The 15,300-nt window shown below is 42.0% G+C and overlaps 2 protein-coding genes across 3 annotated transcripts in view; one reads left to right on the forward strand and one right to left on the reverse strand.

The window, feature by feature from the left end:
- LOC107111766 (transmembrane protein 14C-like) overlaps positions 1-1,525 on the forward strand; it is a 7,296-nt gene extending 5,771 nt beyond the window's left edge. For both annotated transcript variants that reach the window (XM_015412795.1, XM_015412794.1), the window contains exons 4-5: positions 800-887; positions 1,074-1,525. In XM_015412795.1, the coding sequence (XP_015268281.1) occupies positions 800-887; positions 1,074-1,131 (146 nt within the window). In that variant the 3' untranslated portion in view covers positions 1,132-1,525. The remainder of the gene's footprint in view (positions 1-799; positions 888-1,073) is intronic.
- Positions 1,526-4,410: 2,885 nt separating this feature from the next.
- MAK (male germ cell-associated kinase) overlaps positions 4,411-15,300 on the reverse strand; it is a 32,969-nt gene continuing 22,079 nt past the window's right edge. The window contains exons 11-13 of the mRNA XM_015412788.1: positions 14,579-14,680; positions 6,082-6,207; positions 4,411-4,544 (exon numbers count right to left, since the gene is read on the reverse strand). Coding sequence (XP_015268274.1) covers positions 4,411-4,544; positions 6,082-6,207; positions 14,579-14,680 — 362 coding nt within the window. The remainder of the gene's footprint in view (positions 4,545-6,081; positions 6,208-14,578; positions 14,681-15,300) is intronic.

Genomic DNA, 15,300 nt, shown 5'->3' on the forward strand with positions numbered 1-15,300 from the left:
TGGATCAGTGGAGCAGCACATGCTTTGTTTGCAGGAGGCCCAAGGTCCAGTCCCCAGCATCTCCTGTTGAAAGGATCATGTAGCTGGCAGGTGATGCTGAAGACCTTGACCTGAGACCCCTGGAGAGCTGTTGCCAGAGCAGGCAATACTGACCTCAAGAGACCAGTGGTCTGGCTTCTTATAAGGCAGCTCCCATGTGTAAATTCAGCAGTGCTGCTGATTCAGGTCTTTAATTCACCCAAAGAACAAATGGGAAAAAGCCACTATTAGCCAGTCAGCGAGTACAGGATATCAAGGCCCCTGAATGAGTCAGCGCAGTATAAAGATTTTCAACAAATAAAATGGCATTAAGTAACCTTGCATATGCATTTTTGAAAGATCTGTTCACATATCTCACTACACATGATATACTACCTGCAAACTTAAATTATTGCTGTGAAGTTTTTGTATGATTGCTGGATGGGAAAAGACAATGATTGTAATTCTCACTCCTCTATTTCTGCAGACTAACGTTCTTATGTACTGTATCTTAGTGGTAATGCTGTTTCTCAATGATTTTGACTTAGTCTTTAGAGTGTTATTGAAACGCACTTCTATGTTGTTGTATCTTTGTTAACGGCAAAATAAATAAATAAAATTAGGGGGGGGGAGAAAGATCTGTGGGCGGGCTTATCCCTCCTTTAAAATCTGTGTTGTCTAAAGCAATTGCCAGAAGTAGGCTGGACAGATCATGTGGATTATAAACAGCAGTCATCAATCTCTCTCTCTTCAACAAGCTGTTATTTTTCCGCCCTTTAAGTTGCATCTGGAACCTTGACTTGTGTGATGGGAATGAGATTCTATAATTCCAGGAAATTCATGCCTGCAGGGCTGATTGCTGGTGCCAGGTAAGAAAGCGGAGCCTCTTCTCCAGTTATTATGGTTTGATGTATTGTTTGGTTTCATTAACCAGGGAAAATAGCTAAACAGAAGACATAATTTGTTGTGTGATGGTGACATCATTGGCTGAAATTACTCCTGTCAGGCTGGTACCAATGTTTACCAAAGTGTTGCTTTGTCTTTTAACCTAACAGTCTACTAATGGTGGGGAGGCTGGGACTACAGATGATGGAGAAGCCCCTTCAGCCATAATTGCACAGCAGACGAGAAGCGAGAGACACAGCCTGGAGAGACTTGCTGGACAGCCAACTTGAAACAAGCATCTGACTGTATTTGTGTTCGTTTGATACCAAAAGTTCTTGATTGCCTAGCCTCTGGGAGGAAAGGAATGAAGCACCGGAGCAGAATGTTGCCACATATGCTGATTGTCCTCTTTACTGGCTGCCAGAGCACAATGATATAGCTATAGTTTTTTCTTCTCAAAAACCTGCACATTACAAATTTCACGCCACGGATTTGATAATTTTAGGACTGTGGGGAGGGGAAGGGAAGGGAGACAGAAATACCCAATGGTGCTAATGCCTGTCAGGAAACATACTTTGTAAACCCATTTTTATTCTTCTTGCTGCCGCTCCCCCCCCCCCCCCCCCCCCGCCCCCCCCAATGTGTGTTCCTTTTTCTAAACAGAAATTTTGGATTTTCTATACAAGGACATGTTAGCCTTTTTAAAAAAACCCTCCTGATGGGGCTACAATCAAGGATCAGAGGCTTCATCAAGTAATCCATGTCAAGCTGAGTGGGGCTTGTTTCTGAATAAACGTGTGTAGGACTGGGCTGTATGCTGTGAAAATGCTTTTCTCTAAAATCAAGTGCAAATTTGCTAAATCTCTGGGGGAAGAAGCCATGACGTACAAATTGTCTTTAGATCAATGACTTATTTACTAATAAATATAATTTCAATCAGTTCAGAAGTCTTCATTTAGGGCTAATGACAGGGTTGTGTCTGTGTGTATATATAATATCTACATACATATAAAATATACATAATCAACAGTAAAGTACTGGGTTTCCCCTGGGCAAGCATTCCTCAAAGAACAGACTGAAGACTTCCATTAGGATTCATTACAGACCACAGTTTTCAAGAACAATCTAAAATTCTATGGGCACTTTGATATAATTAAAGTACATTCCTTACCACTGGTTTCTATCATTGGCTGGTGATTGTCAGGGAGAAAATATCATGATATTGCAAATCCAGTTGCACTAGGCATTATGTAAGGGGAACTTACACAGAATTGTTATTGTTGGTGGCAGTGCCATTTTGTATAAAGACATTCAAGTCTAAACTTGGGACATTAGTAAAGTGCAGGTTTGTAAAAAAATGACTTTTCTACTGTTAGACTACTGTCGTCTTATACTCCTTAGATTACTTTATTGTGAAGTAAATAATTTTCATTTGAAAAACCAGCCCAAGTGGGAAGGTAAGTTACTTAATTTTTACTAGCATAAGAAATTTAAACATACCTACAAGACAACATTTCAGTAACATTCTGATGTCTGTACTCAGAGACTGGAAAAAACAACATCATTTAATATATGGGAGCAAAAATTGTCAGTAGTACAGCATTAGTCTGATATTCCTGTTACTTTGCATAGGGATAAAATATTACTTATTGCCCTTGTGGTTCCAGTTAAAAACAAGGTTTCAACCTTAAACACACTTAAACACATAAGTAAACCCTACTGGAAAAAAATCAAGACAGACAAGCATTTCCCACTGAGCCCTAATTCAAGCGTCAACCAACCAATAAATACTCTACAACAAATATACATTTTTTAAAAATTAGTAAAATACATACAAAATAGCCTTTGAACAAATTTTTAACATTTTTAAAACAACATACAATACATTCTACTTTTAAAAGTTTGGATTGTCACCTTTAATATAACAAATATTACAAGATTTAGTAGCTGAAGAAGCATAAAGCTCGGAATGGAATGGAATGGTCTCTAGCATTTTAGCACATCCATTACAAACAGAAGTGTCTTGAAAAAGCACATAGATTTTGGGGCCACTTTGTCATTTATGGCATATAGAAGGAAGGTGCGATATTTGTCCCAAGTGGCCAGAATGGAGCCTTAAGAATAAACATCTGGTATAAGAAATTCCTTTGGGAACTGCAGGGAATTCTATAGTTCAGCTTTGGTTACCAAGGGAAGGCACTACAACTGGAACAAACCAGAACACAGAACTAGCAGCTCAGGCTTCTTGCGGATTATTGTGATGCTACTCCAGAACTCCCCTCCCATAAAAAAGAGGAAAATGGTAGAGCAATGGTTTGGGAACAGAGGGCAAGCCAGTTGAATCTCACTGCCTACAGAGATTAGAGCTATATCTGTAACGACATTTAATTTCCAAACTTGGCAATCATGTTAACTGGCCCTCTGTGCAGGAAAGCATGGTTCTCCGACACCATTCATAGGCTACGTTACCCAGTCAGAGGATCACACCTGCAGGCAATCTCCATTAAACTTTCAAGCCAAACCAAGAGCTCTGTGCATGCATTAGAACTCCTGTCCTTATGCTCACATGCCGCTTGCACAAGGAAAGGCTTCACCTTTCATTCAAGTGCCAAGCAAAGCCGAAAGAGCTGAGCATTTATTTAGATGCATATGAGGAGTCCATTACTGTGCACGAAAGTCTGTAGATCGAGATCAAAAAATTGTCACACAAATCCCTTTCTTGCCCACTCAGGGATTGCACAGTCACAAGAAACGCTGAGTACGGGTATGTCTACATTCTCAAAAGTAGCTTCATGCTTGCAGAATGGGGCACGGAACTGGTGCTCAGGCTTATACCGCCTTCCTGAAATGATTATTTTACTGATCTCGTTGATTACCTCTTGATTCATTCCCTAGAATCCATACCAGGATGGGCACAGCCCAGCTCAAAACAAAAGCAACTGAGTTCAATTTAGGCTGCGGTCTGGTGCTCATCAGGCAATGCTGCATACAGTTCTCTTCTGACCAATAAGTCTTGTTCCCACGGTTCAATTTGATATACCAAAAAAAAAAAAGTTCCCAAAGTAACACCTACTTGGAAAAAGAAGATCATCTCTCGCCTGTCTATGTAAAGTGAGATACCTAGAGTTGCCCAGTGGTTAAGACACCAGTTTGACATGTTCACGTCATTTAAAAATATTTTTAATGAGGAAAAGAAGAGATGGATGCAACAACAATGACCATCCATCTAGTAGGAATTCAAATACTTATTACCTTTGGCAAGTTGCTTTATGGAATACTTTGTAAAAAAAAAATCCTACCGTAGAGAAACTTATTCTGAAGAATGCTTTCTAAATAAAATATATTTATTATTGTTTCTTTCCCCTAGAGGTAATAAATTACACGCTCTCAGTTCTTACAGGAATTGATATTTCAATTGTAGAAATGTGTTTTAGTGTCCCAGAATAAAAAGGATGGAAAGAATGTAACAGTCGACAGCAGAAGGATATGCTGTTTGAGAAAGCACCTCTACCGATGTCCTCCATACTTGGCCATCCAATCTGTTCTTCCGTGTACTGGCTGTACGGGCTGGGGCCGAGTCAAGATGTTAATGCCTTTGGTGGCTGGGTTGTAAGTAGTCCCTGGTAACTGAGCACGGCCGGCTTTTGTTTTCCAAGCATATTCCAAAGAAAAAAAGAAAACATGAAGTCAGTACAAATCAGAGTAATTAAATTGCTTCTCTCATTGCTAAATGGATTTGATTAGGATAATCTGTAACCCCTGATAATGAATTCTGGTGTTCACAAAAAAGGAGGGAGGGAACAAAAAGAGTGTCTAATTATGCTAAAGTGATAAGATAGGCTTCATTACCAAAGGCACAAGAAAATGTCTACTCTTAAAAAAGAACAGTTATACAATAGTATGCTTATATGCATGACCAAACTGCTTCTAGAGAAGGTCTTTCACTTAAAGACAGCTAGGCTATCTCAATGCATAACCATCATCATCAGTATTATTATTATTATTGTTGTTGTTGTTATTGTTATTATTATTATATAATCTAGGCTGCCCTCCCCTGCAAATAGGACTCAGGGCGGCTTACAACAGAGATATACAATAAATATATAAGTTTAAAAATTTTAAACCAAGAAAAAAAGCAAGAGTCCCGATTAAAATTTATGCTGCCAACTGATAAGGAATCCCTGGAGCTTTGAATCTATGATCTCCCATTGTAGGCAGGGCCTCTGGTGGAGTGCCATGGCCAGGGATACAGCCAAAGAATGAGCTTATAAGATCACATGATTTGTTGTTACCTTTGGAATGAGATCCAGATGTGTGGATAATGAGATCATCTGCATCTGCTGAGACAATAATCACAAGCCCAGAGAGCTACTACAGGCATGGTCCAGAGCTTAGGCTAGCCTTGTGGGGCACATGCATACGTGCATGTGTGGTTTTGCCATAGGACCAGAGCTGGGGGAGATACTGATTGGAAGACAAAGATGGCCCCTCTTACATGCATAGAGCTAGCCATACGATTCTCTAGAACATGGTGACTGAAACCCAAATAAATGATGAACTCCCAACATCAGACCTTGCATTAAAAAAATCTTCCTAAACATTCATACAGTGAAAAATCAAACAGTGAAGCTTAAACTGAACGAGAGATCAATTGTTTGTTACTGCTCACAACCACTGCAACATCCCTGTTTGCAGAAGACAATCTCCATAAGTAACATGAACTATGTCAAATATACCCAACTCATGTTAATGACAAACATTAACCATTCATCTATCAACATGATGAGTGTGGGGGGGGGGAATGCTCTGAAATGTTATTTAGCCAGCTCCCGCAATACCATGAACATGCATTTCAAAATGGCCACTAATAAGCGCTGAAGCTAAATGCCAAGTAAAAGAGAAATGTTTTTATAAGGACTGAGGAAATAATACTTGAGAGCGGCTTTACCCTGGAAGTCTGATGAACCTTTGCAAAATTTTTACTATAACCTTAGCTTAGTTAGAATGGGCCATCGCTGGGAGCTGACAAAACCTGGTTCTTGCCACAGCCTTGGTCAAACAGTCCTGTTTACATCACTTGAGGATCTGACCCTGATCTTTAAAGAATGCACAAAGGATAAAGGAATCAGGAAAGTTTCATACTGCTTTCCGACTACACTGCAAGCAAGGTAGCCTTACCTGTGGCTGATGGCCCAAGCGGTGCCAGCTGTATCCTCTGACCAGCTGAACCAACTTCGTTTTTGTGAAAGGAAGGGATATAGCCTCCAGGGGCATTGTAGGCAGCACCTACAAAGCCAGCATTTCCTGTCAGTAAGTACAAGGTTTTAGAAGTTTTTCAGGGGGAATTCAGACAGCACGTTCTTATCAATACTCAGATGACCTTTTTGAGAGTCTAAAATCTTACAGAAGCCTCTAAACACAGGGGTTTCTTCCTTTTGCATCCTGGTTCACCTCAGTTAGAGATCCAGTTAGATTTTTGCACACTTACTGCCATAGTTAAAGAGTCCAGACTACACTGGGGAGGGCTTACAAAATTAGATGTTCCTCCCTACAAAACTACACAGAAAACCAGAACCAAGGGGAAAGACTCTAGCCTATACTTTTCTCTGACATGCTCATTTTCTACACGATGGGGGGGAAGTGTATGGAAAAGCATATAAGAAACCATTGTCAAAAGAGGCAGCTCTTTCACCTGCGTGAAGCTTTTCTCTCACTAAGATCATCTAAGACTACTTTCCCACAGTGCATCACAGCCATGTCCAATGTGGCCCTGATGTTATACAACTCCTTCCCAGAGGAAACCAACTACTAGAGGCCAACATTAGCATTTATTTAACTTTCAATTTGTCCTGCATGTCATTCTGTCCACAGTTCCAATCCCCCAAATCATTTTTTCATCATATAACATCAGCCAACACCCGTCACCCCTACCTCAAACCTGTCTTTTAAAATCACAAAGAGTAGTTTATAACATGGTACACAAAGAAGGGTGGATGTGGCAGTTTAGAAAACAGTCCAGTATGAGTTCAAAGTTTTTTTCTTTGTCAAGGCCAGAGCATTTGTAGCAGGTTTACTAATGCAGGTTCAGTATGTTCGAAACCGACCGCAGTTAAGAGCAGGGAAGACTTTCTGCGACACAGCAGTACCACTGGACAGAAACCCAACAGCAAATGGAATGTTACAAGCAAATCTCGGTGGCATCTATCTAGAGTACATAATGTCTATTCCACTTGTGAAGCAGGGGCCAGAAAAATACAACTCTGGAAGCACTATATCCTGAGAGAGGCAGAATGGAGAAATCACTTTTGGCAAAAAAAAACACAAAAATGTTAACCCAGGGTGAAGGGCCATCTTGTCCTTATGAAACTTACTGCATGTGGGGGTAGAGCACACAGTTCTCCCACTCTGCATGCTGAGGTGATGGGCACTTAAAAAGGCAGTCTTGTATGACAAAACAACTCCGAGCTAAAGTTTCAAACAGTTTAGAGCCCTGGCCAGAAGTGCCAAGGTTCGCGGCAATCCCATTTGTGAGGAGTAATGACTGAACATCACAGTGGAGGAGGGGACCTATGTCAATCAGGTCTTCCTCTACTGGTAAAGTTACATGCATTCCCTTCCAAAGGTCCAGAGGCTGGAAAACCACACCTTCCTCGGCCAATATGGGGCAATGATGATGCAGTGCGAGCATTTGGCTTTCACTCTGGCAATCACTTTGGCTCGCATGGTGAAAGGGCGGAAGGCATAGAATCCCCCACTGCCACCAGAGTTGCAATGCATCCCCAGTGGTGCCCAGGTCTGATGCCACCAGTGAACAAAAGACAGAACACCTGGCATTCACTCAGGATAGAAAGAGGCTGATTCCCGATTAGCTCCACTCATGAAAGGCTGGGTGTAGGTACTGCTCATTGATAGACCATTTGTGATCTGAGAAAATCTTCCTGCTCAGTTCATCTGCCATGATGTGGATTGCCGGAAGGGAGATGTTTCTTTGACTGGCCCAATGCCATTGTCAGGAGGACCCTTTTGCCATGCAGGAGTGCTGCAAAAGACGTGAGAGCATCTCTCATGACTCTGAGTTCCAGGAGATTAACACGTAAGGCAGATTCCTCTTCAGACTAGTGGCCATTCACAATTTAAGAACCACAATGAGCACCCCAACTGCACAGGGAGGCATCCGAGAACACCTCTGTTTCATGTGGATGGGTACCATATTCACAACCCTTGAAGAGATTGGCATCTTTGACCCACCAATGGAGGAACGAGGGCTAGACCTAAGAATTCACAATGTTAACCACGGGGGATTTACATTAAGTCTGAATCTGTGGATAAACCAGTTTTGTGTGGAGTTTAACGTAAGGCATCACAGCCATGCTGGAGGCCATAAAGCCAAATAGTGTCTGGATATACACTGCCTTTTGGAACCCGTGAGTAGAAAAACACACCAATAGTGACTGGATGGCCTGAGCTCTCCTCTACACGGATAAGCAAGGACAACTCACTGGGTGCGTTCAGACGGGGTGTTTCAGCCGGCATAAACTGTACCAGTTGGAACCGGTGCAGTTTATGCCGGCTGAAACGCGATCACACTTACCTCCTGTCTGCGGAGCCCATCGCTGTATGCCCGTTCACATGCAGCGGGTGTCGGCGTTTTTTTTATTTAAAAAAGCCATCCACAGAATGGCGATCTTTGCGCATGCGGAAAAAACCCCATCTTACATTTAAACTTTAAAGGTAAGGACTTACCTTTAAAGTTTAAAGACCAAACTGGCCTCCCTGAAGTCCCAGACTCCTCCGAAACATTAAACTAAGGACCTTTTCTTTCTTTTTTTAAACAAATGCCGGGCCGAAGCTTCGCCCAAGCGCATATCGCCGACCTTTAAAAAAAATGGCGGGGGGAGAAGGTAAAGACCCAAGTTTCGATTCAAAAAAATGGCCGGCGAAAATCGGACGCCTCAGGCTTCCAAACGGAAGTGGCTCTGCAACGGTGAGTGCGGAGGGGGGGGGGGGGTAAAGCGATTACAACCGTTGTACTCAGGATACCACCACTTGGGGACCTAGTGGCAGAATACAACGGTGTAAAGCTCTTTGCAACCGTTAGGGACGGAAGGCAGATGTTCGCCGTGTGAATGCCAGTACGTACACCGATTCCAACCAGCACCTATTCCGTTGCAAATGCCCCGTCTGAACGCACCCACTGAGTCTAGCAGGGCCCCGATGAATTCTAAGGTCAGCGATGGTTGAAGCCAGGATTTCTCCCAATTAATCACAAAGCCCAATGACCCCAGGGTCTCAATGGCAAGCTGAACATGTTCCTCTAGGGCCTCATTGATGTGTCAGCTAAAAGCCAGTCATCAGTCGAAGATGGGCTACTGGGGCTGACAAGCTTTTAGTATGTACCCTAGGAGCCACAGCAAGCCTAAAGGACAGAACCGTATACTCGTAACATGTGTTACCACACTGGAATCTCAGGTATTTCCTACATGATTGATCTACAGAGATGTGGAAATAAACATCCTTTAAGTCCAGGACAGCCAACCACATAGCAGAATCCAAGAGAGAGAAAGAACATCATGCAAAGATAACCATCCTGAACTTTGCAACACTTAAATGTCCAGAATGTCCTCTAAGGTCCAGAATAGGCCTTTTTCCCTCCACTCTTCTTAGCTATCAAAAAGTAGCTGCAGTAAAACTCAACTTTAACACTGACCTCAGGAATTTTCTGAATAGCACCTTTCCCCAAAACATCCAACACCTCCTCAACCAACAAGGGAGGTGGAGTGGGTGAGGATGCCCATCACATTAGGGTGTTCCCTTTAAGCTGCTGTGGTTTTCATACTCTTACTGACATGCATTGGGAACAGTAACAAATCAATACAAAATCGGACGCAAATCTCCAACATGTAATCAGCTTCAATAGCTTCAGACTTGCAGCGGGACCAGCAGCATCTCCCTGATGAAGGATGAACTTTGAAACGTTGGTATCAAACATCCGGACACAATATCAAATTATTTAGTAGTTCTCCATTGTTTATACATTGTAGCACATACCAGTTCTCTACTTAGCTACTTTGGATACATTATTCTCTATTACATGTTCTTCAGCTTTTTGGCCAATTGTAATTGGTGAGTCTGTTAACTACACTTGTGTTTGCCTTTTATTACCATTTTATTATACAATAGTGTAGTAGTGAACATCATAGAGAGAGTGTGGTCTGTCCAAAAAGTACAGGATGCCACTTAGTCCTGCGAAGGGTTGATCCTGACCAGGTTGCTCCCAAGGTGAGCTTGGCTGCTGTTTGTTTCTTGGTTTCCTTTGCTGCTTCCTACTTTGGCAATGAGGGGTATAGAAGAGACGTAAGATTGTTGCTGTTGCTGGGTGGGTTGTTATTTATAAGGTTTTTGCTATTGATAACTATGCCTAGAAAAATACCTGTACTTGAATGGTGGTACCTGAGGGGCCGTTATCCCCAGGGATTTAGTTGTGAGCTTATTCTTGCACATTCTGTCCACTGCGCTGGCTGTCTGGGAATGAAAGAACCCCTTGCCTTCAAAAGGCCTGTCTTTTACCTTGGCCCTCTTGTCATTAGGTAACACCAAAGATCTCAGCCGAGCGTGTCTATGTGGTGCCACTTCTGAAGCCTATGTGCAGCAGTCAGATGCATGCCGAGAAGCATTTGGTTGCTGCTTCCCCAGTTTACCTCACTCTGTGTGCATCACTTTAACAGGAGGGTGTTTTTTTAAAAAAATCACTGGGCAGAAGGTCGATGTACTGGGGCCATATGGTCCCAGAGGAATATTTGATACCTGCCTGTTATGGCTGTGAAACTGGTAGCCTGAAACCCAAGGCCCTGGGTGAACAGATTTTTCTCCCCAAACCATCAAGCTTATGCTCCTCTTGGTCTAAAGGAGAGGAGTGAGACCCTGCCCTTTGCTTAGAGGGTAGGACGTCTGCCACCAGAGAACTGCCTGAAGCAGAACAGCTGAAACAGAAATTCACACCCCTCTTCCTAGATGATGCAGGGGTTAAAGCTAGCTTAGCCAATATTCCAATGACCAAGAAGCCCTGAAGCCCTGGAAAAAAATTTTCTCCACCCCATGCATAATTTTATAAACCTCTACCATCTTCCTCTTCAGTTGCTTTTTTCCCAAACTGAAAAGCCCCAGGCACGTTAGCCTTTCCTCATAAGAAAAGTGTTTCAACCAATGTTCCCTCTAAGCTGTGGAGTCCTGTGAGCAAAAAATTCTACTTTGTGAGCAACTGGCATTAAAGTTGTAAGCGAGCAATTTGGCGACTGCATAAATTAGTTTGTTCTGGAGCCATCCTTCCTGAACTAAGACAAAAATGTGTGAGCCAGAGGCTAAAAAACAGTGAGCTAGCTTACACTAACTCATCTTAGAGGGAACACTGGTTCCAACCCCTTAAGAAGAAGAAATTGGATTTATACCCCACCCTTCACTTGGAGTTTCAGAGCGGCTTACAATCTCCTCTCCCCACAACAGAGACCCTATGAGGTAGGTGGGGCTGAGAGAGCTCTTTCGATAGCTGCCCGTGAGAGAACTGTGGCTGACCCAAGGTCACCGAGTGGCTGCATGTGGAGGAGTGGGGAATCAAACCCAGTTCTCCCAGATTATATAGTCTGCACACTTAACCACTACACCAAACTGGCTCTTGATCATCTTGGTTGCCCTCCTTTGTACTTTTTCCAGCACTGCAAAATCCACTTTGAGATATGACGAGTAGAAGTGTACACAGTATCCCAAATGAGGCCACACCACAGATCTATACAGGGGCATTAACAATACTGGCTGTTTCATTTTCAGTTCTTGCACTAATAATCCCCAGCATGGAGCGGGCCTTTGTCACTGCTGCCACACACTAAATTGAAATTTTCATCAAGCTTATCACTCCTATATGTCTCCTCCTCCATCCTGGCCAGTTGCAACACCATCAGCACATTTTGTGATCTGAGCTGGATGGAAGGCCCTTCTGTAGCAGTGCACTGAATCAGATTGCCTGATACAACCTTTCAACTCTATGGCTCACTTCTATACACACTGAGTTTCCCCTACTCTGTACATAGATACCAGGCTCTCTACGTGTACAAGAGCTGTCGGACTAAAGCCATGACATGTCAAACTAAAATACAATGGATCAGACAGATACTGATATCTTTCCAAAAGCAAATCAAATATACACAATCTGAAAGGAATAAACCTAGAAAGAATAGCGTGCTGCCGAATATATTACCATAAATTACCTTTCGAGTCCTCTAATTTTTCAGTCACTCTTTCTTTGCATGACAGCTTTTCAATTGGTTTAATTATGTTTTCTTCTTCAGAAGAAGCAGCAAAGCAAATGGAGGAGGGAAAAGGGTGAAAAGAAATGCTTTAGGGAAACAGAACGAAGGGATGAAATGTACGCAAGGCTAAAAAGAGAGAGAAAAATAAATATGGAAATATAGCACATGTCAACGAGCTTCAAGGGGATTCCACAATCATTCCTCATTGAATCTGAAAAGTTGGGTCTGGTCCACAAAAGGTTATGCTGGAATCAAATTTTGCTAAGACTCCCCCTTATTTTTAATGCGACAGATTAACACGGCTACCATGCCGGATTCTGATGCCTCTGTAATTTCATTACGTTTGTTCACGCTAAAAGAATCATCTGCAAAGAAAGCTAGACTGGTGACCGCCTAACGTACTACCAAGATCCAAGCAAGCAATGTAGAATGTAGTTTAAATCTGATAAGACTTTAATCATAAAATAGCAAACAGAACGCTGCAAGACTGAATTGCCTTTATTAATCTGCAGACCCGACTCTCCCCAAATGTCCCCCAGAGATACCTGCACTCCTCTCAACAGCATCTTCTGGTGGTCCCCAGCCCCAAAGACGTCCATTTAGCCTTTTCAGCCCTAGCTCCGGCCTGGTGGAACACTCTTCCAGTTGCGATCCGGGCCCTGCGGGATCTCTTAGAATTCTGCAGGGCCTGTGAAACTGAGCTGTTCCACCAGGCCTTTGCTTGTGGTGGTGGATGTCCATGCATAATGGCCTCTCCTGCCCCCCCCCCCACAACCTCGCTTTCCCCCCCATATGGAGATAAGTTATAGATGGCCAATATCTACTGCCTAACCCTTGATCCACCTGGCATACATAAGGGTTCAACTGGGATTTCCTGGAAATTACCATCATGAGAATGTTTGTTGTCTTAGTATTGTGTTGTGATTTTACTTGATTTATTGGAGCTGTGTTTTAACTGTTTTATTTGGTTGTAACCCACCCTGATAGAAGTATAATAAAATAAATAAATGAAAATAATCCTAGAAAGAGAATCCTAACACATAAATATTAGAATTTATGGGCCTCTGTTTTTTTACAAACATTCTAAAACACAGTAAGTAATAATATCATTTTTATTGTATTAGTTTGTGGAAATCTAATATCAACACTCAAATAGCCTGAAGTGGACATCTAGGTAAATCAGCACTTCCTTCTTCTGGAGCATATTCAGAGTCTGAAGGCATTCGTAAACTGCATTTTATGGATGTCTTGTTTACGTGATAGTTCAACACAAATATTCAATCAATCAATTAATTAAATCTAACCCCATACAGAGTCATCATCTATATTCCAAAAGAGCCAGAAAATAAGAACAGGGCCTCTCTTGGACACAAAAACTTTACTGTCCCATTTCATAATGAAATTTGTGACTGTAAGCACAAACAGTTTGGTAGATTATCAAAGTTCTTGTTTCAAGTGAACGAGTATAGCAGTATAGCTACAGAGTTTGAACCGGGGAGGAAAAAACCTTGATGACTTTTGTCCAGAGAGAAACAGAATGCAAGTCGGCCACTCCCCTTCAATTCTGCTAGTTCAATACTTAAATTATTATTATTGGCATCATCTTTTATTTTAAACAACGAAGGCTTTTGGTTTCTTTTGCTAAAGGTCTTGTTCCGTTCACTATTACAGGCTAACCCGACGAAAGAGAGTGAGGTCAATTGCTTAAATCAAAGCAGTGATTTACACAGGATTAGGGCGAAAAAACCTTCCTGGCAGTGTTTCAGCTTTAGATTTAGCATGGACACCCTCCACTCCACAAAATGAGATTTAATTTCTTTATGCCGTTTAGAATTCTAAAAACCAAGCCGGGTTTAAAAGAGAGACAGCAAGAGAGCTCAATGACTGTATTTCCAATAGACACATATTGCACACCTGCTTTATAATGCACATTCAGATATTAGGTCTCTGACAAGGCCCCTTTTAAACGTCCTGTTTTCATCTACATGGCTATACCAATATAAATGTGCACCTTCAACCACAGCCTCTGGCTGCATGAATGTTTTTTGCAAACATTTATACCGGAATCAGGGCCATAATTTAAAGTAATGCAAACTAACTATGAAGCAACATTGTTTGGGACCAAAGGCTTCTTCCCTGAGAGAAAGGGCACTTCTGCTCCTGGGGTGGGGGGAAAGAAGAAACATTCACGCTGTTTAATCCTACCAGGTCCCTAAGAACCGTTCTTTGAGGAGCACAGTGGGCTGCAATGAGAAAGGAAAGGCTGGAAACTTTTGTTCAAGGGGCGTTCTACTCACAGGCCTTTGGACGTAACCCAGTATGTTTGGAAATAACTTGCACTACCCGCACGTTTAATTCCCTGCACTGTTCATTACCTGCACTGACTCGGCTGAACGACAGACCTCCAACAGGTGCGAGCGGTTTTGAAAACACAGAATTGTTCCAGGTTCCATGGCATCCTTCTTTATTGGCTGCTCCTGAGGAGACATTCTTAGGGTTTACACCTTAGAGAAACAATTATTTTTAAAAAGTTAACGTACAACTTTGAAGTCAGAACACAGCCAATTACCAAAGGCAGTTTTAAGTGCTTGTGCAAAGTATTACGCAAAAGTATTACTTATAACGTGAGCTACTTAAACTTAATGGGTTGGGTTCCAGATTAAAAACGGACATTTTCTCTAACTCCCCTTTCCTGCTGCAGACCAGTCTTATGATATTTCCCCCAGGAGTAGCATCTCACAGTGATCTGTGGACTGCAGTGGGAAGAGGGACGCAGGAAAGTCCAATTCTGCCTAGAGATGTGAAGGCCCAGAAAAAAACTGGAAAAATTCGGGAAAAAACCAGTCTTTTCCCATTTTTTTCCTGAAGCCTTTTTTGTTTTTTTCCGAAAAATTGAAAAAATAAAATTGAAAAAATTGACTATGGAACGTTTTATTTTAACATGATGAATAAAATATTTTAAGACAAGGTGTGCAAATATTTTCCAAATCATTTATATATGGTATCAGATTGATCTAATTTCTGTGCACTGAGGACAAGCAAGTCCTAGGTTACAAACTGAACTCTCCAATGCAAGAACAAGATGCATTTCTTCCTT

Source organism: Gekko japonicus, unplaced genomic scaffold, assembly GCF_001447785.1.
Source record: "Gekko japonicus isolate JY-2015 unplaced genomic scaffold, Gekko_japonicus_V1.1 scaffold859, whole genome shotgun sequence".
Taxonomy (NCBI): domain Eukaryota; kingdom Metazoa; phylum Chordata; class Lepidosauria; order Squamata; family Gekkonidae; genus Gekko; species Gekko japonicus.